Below are 17,403 nucleotides of genomic sequence, written 5' to 3'. Positions count from 1 at the left end.
GAGCATTTCTATCTCTGGTGCTCGACCCCATGTGGAGTCTCCAACCCCAGCAGATCCCTGCGGTGCACTCCCGCGTGGCTCCTCCCGGGGGAGGAAGGGGAGTCTCCCCGGATCTGCCGCTTGTTGGGTCCCTGCTGGAGGAGCAGTGGCCCGACTGTGCTCCGGATCACGGTTTATGGCAACCCCGAGCTTAGAGCCCGCTCCTCGGCTCTGTCTCTGCAGCCAGCTTCCCCGCTCCTATACCTGGGAGCTCTGCTGCACTCAGGCACCCATGGTCTTTCTGTGACCCCGAGGGTCCTGAGACTACACTGTCCCGCGAGGGTTCCACCCCCCACTTAGCCACTGGAGTGACATCCCTCAGCGGAGCAGACTTTTAAAAGTTCCGATTTTGTGCTCCATGGTTCTATCACTTGCCAGAAGCGGCCGACGGAGGCCCCTCCCCCGCCATCTATCCTCCTGAAAATCGCCTCGGGTTCACTTCTCCGCACGTCCTACCTTCCAGAAAGTGGTCGCTTTTCTGATGAGAGAGTTGTTGCTATTCTTTTCTTTGATCTCCTGTTGAGTTTGTAGGTGTTCAGAATGGTTTGATCCCTATCCAGCTGAATTCCTGAGAGGAGACGAAATCCAGGTCTCCTACTCCTCCGCCATCTTCCTCTGCCCCCTCCAGGATTCTTTTCTTAATTTCTGTTTCAGATTGCTTATTTTCAGTGTATAGAAACACAACTGATTTTTGAGTGTTAGTTTTTTATCCTGTATCTTTGCTGTACTTGTTTAGTAGTTTTAGTAGCTTTTTTTGTGTGGAATCCTTACAGATTTCTACAAATAAGTTCATGTCATCTGTGAACAAATAATAATATAAATTATAAATAAATAATATGGTAAAATATAATTTTACTTCTTTTCCAGTTTGTATGCCTTTATTTTTTTATTTTTTATTTTTTTGTCTAATTACTCTGGCTAGAACTTCTAGTACTCTGTTGAGTAGTAGTGGCTACAGTGGGCATCCTTGCCTTGTTCCTGATCTCAGAGGAAAAGTTTTCAGTGTTTCCTTCTATTCCTAGTTTGTTGAGTGCTTCTATCATAAGACAGCTGAATTTTGTGAAATGCTTTTTCTGCATCTATTGAGATGATTATGTGGTTTTATTCTTCATTTTGTTAATGTGATATGTTACATTGATTGATTTTCATAAGTAGGATTTTCAACAATCTGACTTGCATTCCAGTTATAAATTCCACTTGGTTATGATGTATAATCCTTTTAATGCACTGTTAATTACTGTTTGCTAGTATTTTGTTGAGAATCTTTACAACAGTATTCATCAAGGATACTAGTCTGTAGTTTCTTTCCTTGTGATGTCTTTGTCTGGCTTTGATATCAGGTCATGTGGCCTCATTTAATGAATTTGGGAGTATCCCCTCCTCTTCAATTCTTTGGAACTGTTTGTGAAGCATTAGCATTAATTCTTTAAATATTTGGTAGAATTCTCCAGTGAAACCATCCTGTCCTAGACTTTCTTTGTTGGGAAGTTTCTAATTACAGTTTCAATCTCCTCACTAGATACAGGTCTGTTCAGATTTTTTATTTCTTCATTATTCATTCCTGGTAAGTTGTATGTTTCTAGTAATTTATCCATTTCTTCTAGGTTACCCAATATTTTGGCATATAATTGTTCATAACTTATTTTAATTTCCATGACATTATTTATAATGTTTCCTCTTTCATTTCTAATTTTAGCTATGAGTCTCCTCTTTTTCTTAATCTAAGTTTTTGTCAATTTTGTTGATTCTTTCAAAATCTAACTCTTAGTTTCATTGATTTTTTCCTATTGTTTTTCTACTCCCTTTTTCATTTATCTCTACTCTAAAATCCTTATTATTTACTTAATTCTGGTAACTTTGGGTTGAGTTTTTTCTTCTTTGTCTAGACCTTGAGGTATAAGGATAGGTTGTTGTTTTGAGATCTATTTTTTCAATGTTATCATCTATCACTATACACTTTTACTAGTGCTTTTATGACATCCCATATGTTTTGGTACATTGTGCTTTCATTTTCATTCGTCTCCAGATAGTTTCTAAATTCTCTTTTGATTTCTTCTTTGATCTATTGGTTGTATTGGTTAATTTCCACACATTTGTGGATTTTTCTGTGGTCAAAGAGAATACATTGTATGATTTCAATTTTATTAGATTTGTTAGGACTGTTTTGTGACATAACATATGGTCTGTTTTGGGCGCCTGGGTGGCTCAGTTGGTTAAGCGACTGCCTTCGGCTCAGGTCATGATCCTGGAGTCCCGGGATCGAGTCCCACATCGGGCTCCCTGATCAGCAGGGAGCCTGCTTCTGCCTCTGACCCTCCCCCCTCTCATGCGCTCTCTGTCTCTCATTCTCTCTGTCTCAAATAAATAAATAAATAAATCTTTAAAAAAAAAAAAAAACATATGGTCTGTTTTGGAAAATGTTTCATGTGCACTTGAGAACAATGTATATTCTGATAGATGGAGTGTTCTATAAATGTCTATGTCCAATTGGGTCTAACTGGCTTACAGTGTTGTTCAAGTCTTCTGTTTCCCTTTTGATTTCCTATCTTGTTGTTCTAGCCATTATTAAAAGTGGGGTATTGATTCTCTTATTTTTAATATGTTTCTATTTCTACTAATAGTTCTGTCAATGTTTGCTTCAAATATTTGAGTTTTCTAATTTTAGTTACATATATATGTTTATAATTGTTATATCTTCCTGATTAACTGACCCTTCTTTCTTTATGTACTGTCCTTCTTGGTCTCTTGTGATAGTTTTTGTCTTAAAGACTATTTTATCTATGAAAGTATGGCCATCCCTGTTCTTTTTAGGTTCTTGTTTGCATAAAATATTTGTCACCTATTTGAGCTGGTATAACAAAAATACCATAGACTGGGTGGCTTAAATAACAAATATTTCTCTCTCATAGTTTTGGAGGTTGGGAAATTCAAGATCAAGGTGCTGGCAGATTAGGTTCCTGGTGATGTCTTGTTTCCTGATTCATAGATGGCTGTTTTCTCATTGTGTCTTCATATGATGGAAAAAGGGCAGGAGAGCCCTCTGGGGTCTCTTTTATAAGGATGCTAATCCTATTCAGGGGGTCTCTGTCCGCTTGACAGAGACCTTCCAAAATAACCTTCCAAAAGCCCCACTTCTTAATACCATCTCTTTGATGATTAGGTTTTCAACATGAATTTTGAAGGGACAGAAATATTCAGCTTATTACATACCCTTTCATTTTTAGCTTTTTGGTGCCTAGATCTAAAATGAATCTCTTGTAGACAGGATGTAGTTGAATCCTGTTTTTTTAATCAATTCAGGCAGTCTATGTCTTTTAATTAATGTACTCAATCAAGTTACATTTAAAGTAATTATGGATAGGAAAGAACTATTGCCATTTTGTCATTTGTTTTCTTTCTGTCTTAAAATTTTTTGTTCTCTTTTCCTCTCTTGATGTTTCTCTGTGTTTAATTTTTTTTGTAGTGATGTATTTTGATTCTCTTTTCATTTCCCTTTATGTATACTCTATAGACAATACAAATGTATTATTGTATTGTATTTTATATTTCCATTACTAGGGAATATTATATTTTGGTATGGTTTTGTGTTGCTATTCACCATCCTTTCACTTCAACTTGTAGAACCTTCATTGTTTCTTGTATGACAGATCTAGTGGTTATGAATTCCCTCAGCTTTGACTTATCTGGGAAAGTCTTTGATTTCTCCTTATTCTTAAAGGACAGTTTTGACAGATATAATATTCTTTGTTGGCAGCTTTTTTCTTTTAGTACTTTGAATATTTTATTCTATTCCTTTCTAGTCTGCAAGGTTTTTTTTGCTGAAAAATCTGATGATAATCTAATGGGAATTCCCTTGTATGTGTTGAGTCACTTTTCTCCTACTGCTTTCAAGACTTTCTTTTTGTCTGTGACTTTTGACAGTTTGATTATGATGTATCTTTGTGTCGGTCTCATTACATTTACCCTAGATGTGCTTCTTTGAATTTATCAAATTTGCATGTACATTTCTTTACTTAGATTTGGAAAATTTGGAGCTGTAGTCTTTAAATAATTTTTCTGCCCCTTTCTCTTCTTCTTCTGGTATTCTTATAATGCAAATACTGTTCTGCTTGATGGTGGTGTCCCATAGGTTCTTTACATTCTTCATATTTATTCATTCATTTTTTTTTTTCCCTCTTGGCCCAGTCTTTGAGTTTGTTAATTCTTTTTCTGTCTGGTCAAGTTTAATTTTGAGCTCCTCTAGTGAAGTTTTCAAGTCAGGTAATGTTTTCTTCAGTTCTGGAATTTCTGTTTGGTTCTTCTTCCAAGTTTCTGTTTCTTCATTAATAATCTCACTTTGTTTATGTATTGTTTTTCTGATTTCATTTAGAGGTATATCTATTTTGTGTTTTAATTCATTGAATATCCTTATGGTAATTTTGAATTCTTTTTCTGGCAGTTCATGTATCTCCATTTCTTTAGAGTCAATTTCTGGAGATTTAATTTCCTCCTTTAAATGTGTTGTGGTTTCCTGTTTCTTTATATGTCTTATTATTTTTTGTTGTTGGAACTTTGACATTTGAAAATCAGCCAACTCTCTCAGACTTTGTGGTTTTGTACAGGGATGAGTTTAACTATGTAGCCAAGCTAGAGATTGTCTAGATCTCTCAAGTTTCTTCTGGATGTGTGTCCTCCTTGCGCAATTGGAGAAGTTTGCTGGTGTCTACTAAGGGCTTCTGCCTGGTGCCTAAAATAACTGCACCCTCCCTGGTTTAGTAAATTACAATCCTGGTGCTCCATCTAGTGTCTATCCATGGTACTACATATTCTGGTTCATGGTTTGTCTTTATTCTGAGACCCTCAAATGTGGCCATCCACTCTTGTCAGTACTTGAATACAAACTGGTCCCTCATGCTGCCTCCATACAAGTCAGAACATTGGATATAAGTTCTATTCCTTTCTCTCCCCAGACAGAATATGGGAGTTGGGGATTTTGTCCCAATTGCACCAATGATGCTTGGCTGGGGGAAGGCTTTGGCAAGAAAATTGGAGTGTCACAGATTTTCCTACTGAACTTGTGAGGTTGGCTTCCCACTGTGTAGGATGCACAAATATTTTAAATGGTTTCTGGATTTCTCACAGAGATATTCAGTTTGTTGTTAAGTCTATGGATCCATGGGGGAAGGAGGATTGAGGGTTCCTATTTTGTCATCTTGCTGAGAGAGGGACAGTGCAGGGAGGGGCAGAGGGAGAGAGAGAGAGAGAGAATCTTAAGCAGACTCCACGCCCAGCATGGAGCCTGACATGGGGCTCGATCTCACAATCCTGAGATCATGACCTGAGCCAAAATCAAGAGTCGGATGCTTAACCGACTGAGCCACCCAGGTGCCCCATCCCATCTCCATTTCTTAATTTCTGGTGTCAATACATGATTTTTTAAAAATGATTAGAACTGGAAATTTTTCCTTTCTGTTCTATAATGTAAAGATAGTAATGATACTATATATGTCAGAATGGGCTGTCCTTGAAGAAAATTTTCATAATTTTTGTCTAATCTCTCTGGACAAATTTAATATCTTTTTCCTATGAGTCTTGTTGTTCCCTTTACCAACTTAGCAAAACTGGCTTTGATACCCTTCTACCTTTGGTGTTTCATTCTTAGATGACTTCCTATATCTTATATAAGAATTCTTAGTTATTTATAATAAGTTGTAACATTTACAACTTTTCTCAAGCCCTTTCAACTTCATTAAAAGTTCCATATATGGGAAGGAAAGTACACACATTTTTCCAGCCATGGAAGGGCTGTATTGGGCCTTTTATCTCCTTCTCCAAGCATAACCTTATGTAAGACACATAGTAAGTTCTAGTTAGACAAAAGCTCAACACATTTTTAAACATCTTTGTGGCAGGCACTGTTCTACGCCCCAGAGATATACCAGTGAACAAAACAGATGAAAAAAAAAATCCTACCCTAATGAAAGTTATAGTGAGGGCAACATATATTACATACAGACAGACAGACAGACAGACAGACAGACATAAAATATATTGTGAGGGGAAAGTGGTAATTTTAAATAGGATGGGTAAGGAAAGCCTCACTCTGAAAGTTACATTGAGCAAAAGCCTCAAGGATGTGAGGGAGTGAGTGATAAGGATATAACTATGGGGAAGAGCTTTCCCCGAAGGAAGAAAAGCAAGAACAAAGAACCTGTGTCAAAATAATAAACCTGGAATGCTCAAGGTAAAACAAGAAGGCTCTTGTGGATGGAGAGGAATGAGCAAGAACTAGAGTAACAGAACATGAGATCAGAAGGGTAAAATGGAATATTTTTAGGGAAGGGATAATCAGGGGAGGACAGATCATTTAGAGCCTTGTAGGCTATTGGAAAGACTAGATATTACTAAGAGGGAGATGGGAAAACAGGGAGTGGTGGCATAATCTAATTTTTACTTTGAAAGAGTTTTTGTAGTTATTGTGTTGAGAAGAGACTGTAAGGGGAATGAGAGCAGAAGCAGAAAGATCTAATAAGAGGCTAATGTGATGCTCCAGGCTATGCATGATGGTGGCTACCACTGGTGGTATTGGAGGTAATGAGAAAGACCTGTCTGAATCAGCTTGGGTTGCTATAAGAAAATAGCACAGACTAGGTGGCTTAAACAACAGAAATTTATTTCTCATGGTTCTGGGGGCTGGAAGTCTTGAGATCTCGGTACCAGCATAGTTGGGTTCTGGTGAGAACACTTCCTCATTTTCAGATGGCTATCTTCTTGTGTCCTCACAAAGCAGAGAGAGAGAGAGAAGTAAGCCCTTCTAAGGACACTAATCCTAGCATGAGGGCTCTATCTTTATGACCTAATTCCCAAAGGACTTCTCTCCAAATATCATCACATTAGGGATTAGGGTTTCAACATATGAATTTGGTGGGGACACAAACATATAGTCCATAGCAGAATAATATTTTAATGTTAGATGTAAAAGGAATTCACTTATGGGTATAAATGTGGGCTGTAAGAAGGATGAACCAACACATTTTGTTAAAATGAATTTGAAAATAAAATATCTATAACCACTAAAGTATTTTTTTAGAATGTTGAATATACTGGTTTTTTTTTTCATTTTTATTTGGATTTCTCCAATAATAGTGAGGTTTTATAAATTTAAAAAAAAGTTCCATTTTCCAGCTGACTTCCTGGAAATGCCATCTTTGAGAATGTCTAGCCACTCCCCTCACAGTTAGTCTATATGATTCATGGGGGGAATAAAGAATAGCTTATCATCATCACCATCTCAGGTCATTATCTAGCTTCTTAAAAATCAGTTAAAAATATAAAATGAAAAAAACAGCCTTGACTGTTGTACTCTAATTATCTGATGTTGTAAACAAGTTAGAAAATGATGCTTTATCAGTGTAGTGATGATAACGTTAAAAGGACTAGGAAGTACCAGTTGGTATAGAGGAAAGTTGAGTATGATTTTAATGATAAAAATAATGTTTTTAAGTAAAGAAGATAAGTTATTTTTAATTCATTGCATATATAAGCATTATAGTCTTTTTATTAATTATTTTATCCTTTCTTTCTGCTTTTTCTTAGATGTTCTTAGTAGCCCTGTCATTGAGCTTTATGTGTAAGGGACTAGGTGGAGTCATCATGAAAAGTTCCATCACTCAAATAGAAAGGAGATTTGACATATCATCTTCGATTTCTGGCTTAATTGATGGAGGCTTTGAAATTGGTAATTTTTATTTCTATTTTTATTATTAGTAACAAGATTTGCAGAGGTAAAAACTGTTCATACAAGCTCTACACCACTGATTTTCAGTCAGGAGTAAATTTGCCCCCCAGGGACAATTCAATGATATCTGATGTTATTTTTGATTGTCATAACTGAGGGGAGGGAGATTGTTATAGGCATCTAGTAGTAGAGGCTAGGGGTGCCACTAAACATCCTACAATGCACAGGATAACACCCACGACAAAGAATTATCTAGCCCATAATGTCAATAATGCAGAGGTTGAGAGACCTTGATCTATACCAACTCACTGCTTGCAAACTAATGCTTTGCAGGGCTGTACCTTCCCTCTCTCAAGATGTCCTAGTACAAAAAATAAATTAATTAATTAAAAATTAAAGGTTGGGGAGAAGATTATGATTCTAATGATTTGAGAAGGAGGAACAGCTTTGAAGCAATCTCTGTTAGGTTTGTACTGTTTAACTGGGTATAAAATTTGGGGTGAAACTTTTTTTTTTTTTAACATTGAATATATTGCTTTGTTGTCTTTAATTTGGATTTCTCTAATAACAGTGAGGTTTTATGTAATTATTAGATAATATTTTCTCTTATTTCATGAAATGGTAGCTCATTACCTTTGCCCTCCCCCCTTATAGACTTTTTTAAATTTTTAAATAATATTCAAGTTTATTAAACAAATTTTTAAAAGTATTATAAAATGTTTAACTTTCATCAGCTTCAAGGTTTATGTTGCTCCCAAATTTTGCATATAACTGAATCTGCTAACACCCCCTGGATTAATTCCACTCTGGATTCTCAGGCATCAATTTCTTCTTACAAATTTTTCTTGTTACTTTTAACATTTCCTATGTTTCTTCTTGAGAATGGCTAATGAAAACATCACCAATTTGGTCAGGTATCATTAAGCACTCATTATCTGCAAGCATGATGTCTTCACAAGCATCTTCTAAATTTTAGAGTTGTTTCTTTTTCACTTCTTTCTTCCTTCAGCTCTACTTGTATTCAGTGCAAATTTTTTTTCTTTTGTTGATCTTCAAAAATAACATTGACATCTTCTCAGCCCCCTTCTTCATGGTACCTGCCATCTTAGGCCCTTTTTAGACTTTTTAATGATTTGAAGGGACTCAAAATTATTTCTGTTGTATTAATTACAAATAAGTTTGTTGTTAACTTATTTAAAAATATATTAGCTATTGAATATTTTAAGAAATAATTGCATAAAGGAAGACCCATTTATTTTTTTATTATGAATTCTGTCTTTTTATGATTAAGAGGTTATTATGCCCTGCATATCCTTTACTCTTCCACCTCCAAGATTTAATGAAACTACCTAAAGTTTTAGTTTTGGACTATTAATTAGTCCAAATTCTAATTCAGTATGTGTCTCTTTTTATTGAGGAATGGATTCTTAATATTTTTGTTAAACTTTGTAGCTATTTAACAGCAATTACATAGACATGGTTTTAGGTTTTACTAGTTTCTTTGCTTACCACTGTTAATTGAATCTTATGACTTCAAATCTCATCTTTAGTTTTTGTGGAGTATATCTTCAAAGTAGTTATTTTTTGCATGGAAATAATTGAAATAACATATTTTCTAAGCCCTTGCTTGTTGGAAAGTGTATTTACTTTATCATTATATTCAAGTAATAATGTCTGATTATAGCATTAAATTTTCAAAATAATTTTTCCTCAGAACATTTAAAATATTTACCTGATTTACAATATTCAGTGTTACACATAAGAAATCATTGTCAATGTCATTGTCATGCACCTCCTCTTTATCCCTGAATTTCAGAAATTTTACCAACATATATCAGAACTATTTATTTTACATTACTTAATGCTGGAGAAATATAGAAGTTTGTATCTGAAAGCTTAGGTCTTTCTTTAACTCAGGGAATTTATTTTCTATTATTAAATTTGTTTCTTTCCCTCTATTTTCTTATTTGTTTTCTTCTGAAACATATATAAGATGATTATTAAATTTCCTCACAATTTTGTTCCTTTAACTTTTTCTGTCTAAAATTCTACTTTTTTGCTTTATGTTCCATCAGTCTTCTCTGATACCACCTTCCATCTTATCAGGTCTCAGGATGTACATGTTTTAATAGTATTTTTAATTTACAAAAATTCTTTATTGTTCTCTTATTATTTTTTGTCTGCCAGTTCTTATGTTATGGATGCAACCTACCCTTTCACCTCTAGAGAGACTAACTAGTTTTTTTTGTTTCTCCTCTTTTTAGTTTCTTTATTTAATGTTTTCTCCATGGGTTACTTTATCTGCCAGTTCATTTTGGTGCTTTTATTACATGCTTTTTTCCCCCCATCAAAAGTTCAGTAATTCTTGGTTGTTGTCTATTTGTTATTAAATATGTAGCTCCAGATGAGTCAGATTGGTCATGACTTCTTCCACTTGGAATGCTCTTCTGCTCCTTGTTAATCTAAATAACTTATACTCTACATTACATCTCAAGTGACCTTCCCCCCAGGAAACTTTACTGTAGCCCCTACTTAATTTAAGCTTTTCCTTTCTGTTGTCTAGTAGCACCTCTGTTCATCTACTAATTTTTATCACTGGTATATAAACTTCTGGAGGACAAATACTAGTTTATTTTCTTTTTTATATTTCTAGCTCCTAGCACTATGGCAGGTACTTAATAGGAATTTAAAGAATGGTAGGAGTGAATTAATAAGTGCTTGAATGAACACCTTTCTCTCAGGTCAGGAAGATTTTCTGCATTTTTTCCCAGTCAAAAACAATTCAGTCAAGAGCTTTCCCCCTAAGGTCAGGAACAGGGCAGGGATGTCCACTATCACCATGGCTATTCAACATAGTACTAGAAGTCCTAGCCACAGCAATCAGACAACAAAAAGAAATAAAAGGCATCTGAATCAGCAAAGAAGAAGTCAAACTCTCACTCTTTGCAGATGATATGATACTTTATGTGGAAAACCCAAAAGACTCCACCCCAAAACTGCTAGAACTCATACAGGAATTCAGTCAGGTGGCAGGATATAAAATCAGTGCACAGAAATCAGTTGCTTTTATATACACCAACAACAAGACAGAAGAAAGAGAAATTAAGGAGTCGATCCCATTTACAATTGCACCCAAAACCATAAGATACATAGGAATAAATCTAAACAAAGAGGCAAAGAATCTGTACTCAGAAAACTATAAAATACTCTTAAAGAAATTGAGGAAGACACAAAGAAATGGAAAAATGTTCCATGCTCATGGATTGGAAGAACAAATATTGTGAAAATGTGAATGCTACCTAGAGCAATCTACACATTTAATACAATCCCTATCAAAATACCATCAACATTTTTCCAAAGAAATGGAACAAATAATCCTAAAATTTGTATGGAACCAGAAAAGACCCCAAATAGCCAGTGGAATGTTGGAAAAGCAAAGCAAAGCTGGTGGCATCACAATTCTGGACTTCAAGCTCTATTACAAAGCTGTCATCATCAAGACAGTATGGTACTGGCACAAAAACAGACACATAGATCAATGGAACAGAATAGAGAGCCCAGAAATGGACCCTCAACTCTGTGGTCAACTAATCTTCAACAAAGCAGGAAAGAATGTCCAATGGAAAAAAGACAGTCTCCTCAACAAATGGTGTTGGGAAAACTGGACAGCCACATGCAGAAGAATGAAACTGGACCACTTCCTTACACCACACACAGAAATAGACTCCAAATGGTTGAAAGACCTAAATGTGAGACAGGAGTCCATCAAGATCCTAAAGGAGAACACAGGCAGCAACCTCTTCGACCTCAGCCACAGCAACTTCTTCCTAGAAACATCGCCAAAGGCAAGGGAAGCAAGTGCAAAAATGAACTATTGGGACTTCATCAAGATAAAAAGCTTTTTCACAGCAAAAGAAACAGTCAACAAAACCAAAAGACAACCGACAGAATGGGAGAAGATATTTGCAAGTGACATATCAGATAAAGGGCTAGTATCCAAAATCTATAAAGAACTTATCAAACTCAACACCCAAAGAACAAAGAATCCAATCAAGAAATGGGCAGAAGACATGAACTGACATTTTTCCAAAGAAGACATCCAAATGGCTAACAGACACATGAAAAAGTGCTCAACATCACTCAGCATCAGGGAAATCCAAATCAAAAGCTCAATGAGATACCACCTCACACCAGTCAGAATGGCTAAAATTAACAAGTCAGGAAATGACAGATGTTGGCGAGGGTGCGGAGAAAGGGGTACCCTCCTACACTGTTGGTGGGAATGCAAGCTGGTGCAGCCACTCTGGAAAACAGTGTGGAGGTTCCTCAAAAGGTTGAAAATAGAGCTACTATACGATCCAGCAATTGCACTACTGGGTATTTACCCCAAAGATACAAATGTCGTGATCTGAAGGGGCACATGCACCCCAATGTTTATAGCAGCAATATCCACAATAGCTAAACTATGGAAAGAGCCTAGATGTCCATTGACAGATGAATGGATAAAGAAGATGCGGTATATATATATATATATATATATATATATATATATATATATATATATATATACACACACACACACACAATGGAATATTATGCAGCCATCAAAAAAAACCCCAAAACTGAAATCTTGCCATTTGCAATGACATGGATGGAACTAGAGGGTTTTATGCTAAGCAAAATAAGTCAATCAGAGAAAGACAGGTATCATATGATCTCACTGGTATGAGGAATTCTTAATCTCAGGAAAGAAACAGGGTCGCTGGAGTTGTGGGGGGTGGGAGGGATGGGGTGACTGGGTGATATACATTGGGGAGGGTATGTGCTATGGTGAGCGCTGTGAATTGTGTAAGACTGATGAATCACAGACCTGTACCTCTGAAACAAATAATACATTATATGTTAAAAAAAAAAAAAAAGAAGAAGAAGAAGATAGTAGGAAGGGAAAAATGAAGGGGGGGAAATCGGAGGGGGAGACAAACCATGAAAGACTATGGACTCTGAGAAACAAACTGAGGGTTCTAGAGGGGAGGGGTTAGGGAGATGGGTTAGCTGGTGATGGCTACTAAAGAGGGCATGCATTGAATGGAGCACTGGGTGTTATATGCAAACAATGAATCGTGGAACACTACATCAAAAACTAATGATGTAATGTATGGTGGTTAATATAACATAATAAGATAAAATAAAAATTCAGTCAACTCCAAATTCTTCAATAAAATTTTGCTTCACTAATATTGCCAACTTATTCAAGTGCTTTATTTCCTATCTAAATTTCGTTCTTCTTCTTCTTAACATCATACAACTTTACAGTGAGTAGTTTAATGTAAGTGGGTTTCATCTTCTCAATTAAATTATATGACCTTTGGGGAAAGGCACCATATCTTATGCTTTATTTGTATTCATCTGGGGCTTTCCATCCTATTGGACACAAAATTGTACTGGCAATGTTTCTGATAGTGAATCATATCAAAATAATTTTATTCTCTTTCTAGGAAATTTGTTTGTGATTGTATTTGTGAGTTACTTTGGATCCAAACTACACAGACCAAAGATAATTGGAATTGGTTGCTTCATTATGGGAACTGGAAGTATTTTGACTGCTTTACCACATTTCTTTATGGGATAGTAAGTGTTAAACAGTTCTATGTCATTAATTATCATTTAATTGTAAATTAATGGTAAAACTTCATTTTTTTCTTTTAAATAAGCAGTCATCTTTTGAGAAGAATACCCACTAATCATGTGTAGAAATGAAGTATATTTTCTATGTTATAAGTAACTTATTGCTTTATCAGCCATGGCTTTCATTGACTTTGAGATATGACTAGCACAAAGTACAGTATACAATTTCACGGGAAATAAATGAACTTTTTATGACTTTTTGGTATAACATTTACTTCATGTCTTTGCCTACAAGATTTTATTTATATTCAATAAAAGTTCATCACCTAACCCTCTATCATTTCCATTGAGAGTATTCTTCTTAAGGTCATGGTATAATATAATTAGAGTAGGATACTAATGACAGAAAACTTGAAATAGTGATGGCTTAAATAAGATAGAAGCTTATTTTCCACATAAAAAAATTAATGTAGCCAGACCAAGCATGATAGGTTCTTGCTTCTTTTTACTGTATTGTTCTGCCTTGCATGGCCTCAACCTCACGTTCCAAATTGTGGCAATGTTGTTCCACGCAACAAGATAAAAGAAGGGAAGAAGAACAAGAAGAAACAGTGCACGTTGGCTGGAGCTTAAGAAGTATTTTCAGAAGTATAACACTTCTAACTTCACACTGGCCAGAACTTTGTTACATCTCACATTCAGATATAAAGACATTGGAATAATTAGACTTTATTCCAGATTGCCATGCTCCTAGCTAAGAATCCCATCTTCTATTACATTGGAAGGAGAGAAGAATGGATATTGAGAGACAATGAACAGTTTCTGCTAAAGATATTAATTACTTATTCATTGCCAAAGCCAACAGTCATGCCTTTTGGTTACCATAGCAATTCCCTATCCCCCCTTTATTTGACCCTCATAAATACTTTCTTCTTCCTGGTACTGTTGCTTCTTATTTTCATTATATTATGTTCCTTGATTTATTTCCTATATTTGTGGCTTCTTCGTCATGCCCACCCTTTTATTCTGCTGCTGACACCATAATGTCACTATCCCCTAAGCTCTCTCTCCAATCTTCTTCACTTCATTCTAGAGTATTTGTATGAAGTATGTGCATTAAATGTAGCAATCACATACATTGACTTTTTCTTACACTCGGGATCTATATAATCAATCACCTCATGGGTATCGCCAGCATAACATCCGATAAGAATTTCCCATCCATATGTTCAAAACTAAATTCATCACTGTGCCAAAACCAGCTCAGATTTGTCACATTCACTCTTTCAATAATGATTCATTTAGCCAAAGGAACTCAAACCAAAGTCAAGGGGGCTCATTCTCGATTCTTTCATTATTTTGACACACATGACAAATGGTCACCAAATATTGCTTATTCTACCTCCTATCTGTCAAAGTTGTTTCCTTCTTTCATCCTATTGTCCCTAACCTCATTGAAGCTTCCCACATCTCTGGCCTGGACTTTTTGCCTTCAGTCTCAACTCCATTCTAATTCATATTCTATACTAGAATATTCATTTTAAAACACAAATCTAATTATTTTACTCCTGCTGAAAACTCCCTATTTTCTATAGTGTTTTTTCAAGCATCAGATTCTGAACCATGAGTGGACCAATAAATCAATTCAGATTATTGAAATCAACAATTTTTTAGAGTATAGGATAGAATAAAATAGAAGAATATACAATGTGAGAACAAATATTGTTCTGTGAAACTTTTATTTTGATTGTACATGTATTTGTGAATGTGTGTGCATATGTATATGTTGTGGGTGTGATGCAAAATGTATTTCTTACTGTTGGTCATAGTTGAAAATATTGAATGCCTCTTGTCTATGGATTAATATCTAAACTCGTTTACATATATCTTCACTGTCTTTCTAGCTTCATCTAACACTGCTCTTCAGGGTGGAGAACCACATTCTAGGCTTGTGGTTTTCCAAATGTGCCATAATACGTTCTATTTTTGCACATGGTGTTTCTACAACCTTGAATAATTTTCCTTCTTTGTCTACCTGTTAAGCTCCTATCCATTGTTTTTGCTCCTATCCATTTTTAATTTTTATTTCACATGTCATCCTCATTGTGAATTCTGTAATCCACCCCCTTTCCCACCTCCAAGGAAAGCTAATCATCCCCTTTTCCTTTGTGACAACTCAGGACCTGTTATATTAAATTTATCACATGTTTTATGATATATGTTTATTTTATAGAGTACATAATACCCTAAGTACAAAAGCTGTGTGTTTTATTTCTAGTTCTCTAGAGCTGAACATAATGCCTGGTCTGCAGTAGGCTGCCCTTGAAGCTCACAGGGTACCTCAGTATCTTGGGATCAGCATTTATCCCTATTCTAGCTCCATCTCTGTTGTTATTAAGTTCTTCCTCATCGAACTGGGGGACTAGAATTTTTTAAAACTAAGTTTTGTAGAGTCAGACATTTGAGTGTATGTGGGAGGGAGAAGGGTATGAGTATCTAAGAAAGAAAACCAGACAGGTTATTGATAAAAAATGTAGATGAGGGGCACCTGGGTGACTCAGTTGGTTAATTGTGTGCCTTTGGCTCAGGTCATGATCCCAGGGTTTGGGGATCAGCCCCGCATCAGGTTCCTTGCTCAGCGGGGAGTCTGCTTCTCCCTCTCCCTCTGCCTCTCACCACCCCCTCCCCTGGCTTGTGCTCTCTTGTGGGCCCGCATGCATGCTCTCTCTATCAAATAAATAAAATCTTTTTAAAAATGTAGATGAATTGGTATGCTTTGTAGATTGACTTGTAAAATGCTGTTCTAAAATTCATTAAGTATTATCAGAAAGTTAACCAGGAAGTTTAGATTGTGACCACCTTTGAAGATAATTCAAATGGATGGATAGACACAGTTAGCAGGGTTGTTTTATTTATTTATTTTTTAAACAAAACATGAAACCAAGGTATTTCATATCTTGAACGAATATAAGCACTCCTAGAATGATAATCCACCTTTCCTGGGAAGTATTGAATAATATTTCTTAGTGGGCACTCCCATTTCATTTTTACCCATCACGTCCCCTAAAATTCAGGCTGGGAAATTGACAAAAAGGATTCTGATCATTTAGAGAAGAAAATCATGCAATTAAAGTGGGAAAATTCCTCTGTATCTCTGGGAAAGCATAACTATTCAGTAGGTAAGCAAAATTTTAAATCTGGTGATATTCTTACAGTTACAGGTACTCTAAAGAAACTCTTACTGACCCATCAGAAAATTTAACATCAAGCTTATCAACCTGTTCACTTGATCAGAATTTGTTACTCAATAGAACATCACCTGAAGTAGTAGAAAAAGGTAAGAACTGATAGTGTCACTAAAAATATTCTAAAACCGGTCAACTCAATTATATCTGTAAAAATGATTATGATATTTATTAGCAAAAGTGACTAAAAAACAAACAGGAAAATCATTTGCATCTTATGTACGTAAGAAAAAATAATGTTAATATATATTATATATAAAGAACAATAAGAAAAGAAGAATATTTCAGTAGGGAATTGGCTAAGAATATATGCATTTAAATTAGGGAAGTGGTATAAATATGTAAAAAATGTAATTTTATGAAAAACACTACACTAAATAAAGATTTTTTACCTATTGAGACACAAATTATGATTATAATATTTTTTACCTTTAGATGTTTCTACCTATTAGAAAAACATTAAAAATAAACATATTTTCTACCTATTTTTATCAAAAATAAAAAGAAATGACGTAGAGGGAAAGACATTTTATGCATTGCTGGGAGTATATAAGTTTCTAACTCTTTGAAAGTACATTTTCAATATAGTAAAGAACAAAAATATGCATATATGCTTAAATCAGCGATTCTACTTTTACTGACTTAGGAAAATAATCAGGAATGTGCACAAGGATTTATTTACAATTATAGCTGTGGCATTCCTGTTTAATAGAACGGAAAGTTAGAAATATTTCATGAGGGATGCCTGGGTGGTTCACTTGGTTAAGCTTCTGCCTT

General features: G+C 35.3%; 1 protein-coding gene and 1 pseudogene across 1 annotated transcript in view; one reads left to right on the top strand and one right to left on the bottom strand.

Annotated features, from left to right (window-relative positions):
• Positions 1–17,403, top strand: part of SLCO1B3 (solute carrier organic anion transporter family member 1B3) — a 71,727-nt gene that overhangs the window by 31,267 nt on the left and 23,057 nt on the right. The window contains exons 3-5 of the mRNA XM_035028114.1: positions 7,615–7,756; positions 13,252–13,384; positions 16,597–16,718. Coding sequence (XP_034884005.1) covers positions 7,615–7,756; positions 13,252–13,384; positions 16,597–16,718 — 397 coding nt within the window. The remainder of the gene's footprint in view (positions 1–7,614; positions 7,757–13,251; positions 13,385–16,596; positions 16,719–17,403) is intronic.
• Positions 8,477–8,860, bottom strand: LOC118025601 (annotated as a pseudogene).

This window comes from Mirounga leonina, unplaced genomic scaffold (assembly GCF_011800145.1).
Source record: "Mirounga leonina isolate KUSES-001 unplaced genomic scaffold, KU_Mleo_1.0 Mir_201, whole genome shotgun sequence".
Classification (NCBI taxonomy): Eukaryota; Metazoa; Chordata; class Mammalia; order Carnivora; family Phocidae; genus Mirounga; species Mirounga leonina.
This window is presented reverse-complemented; position numbering and strand designations above follow the sequence as displayed.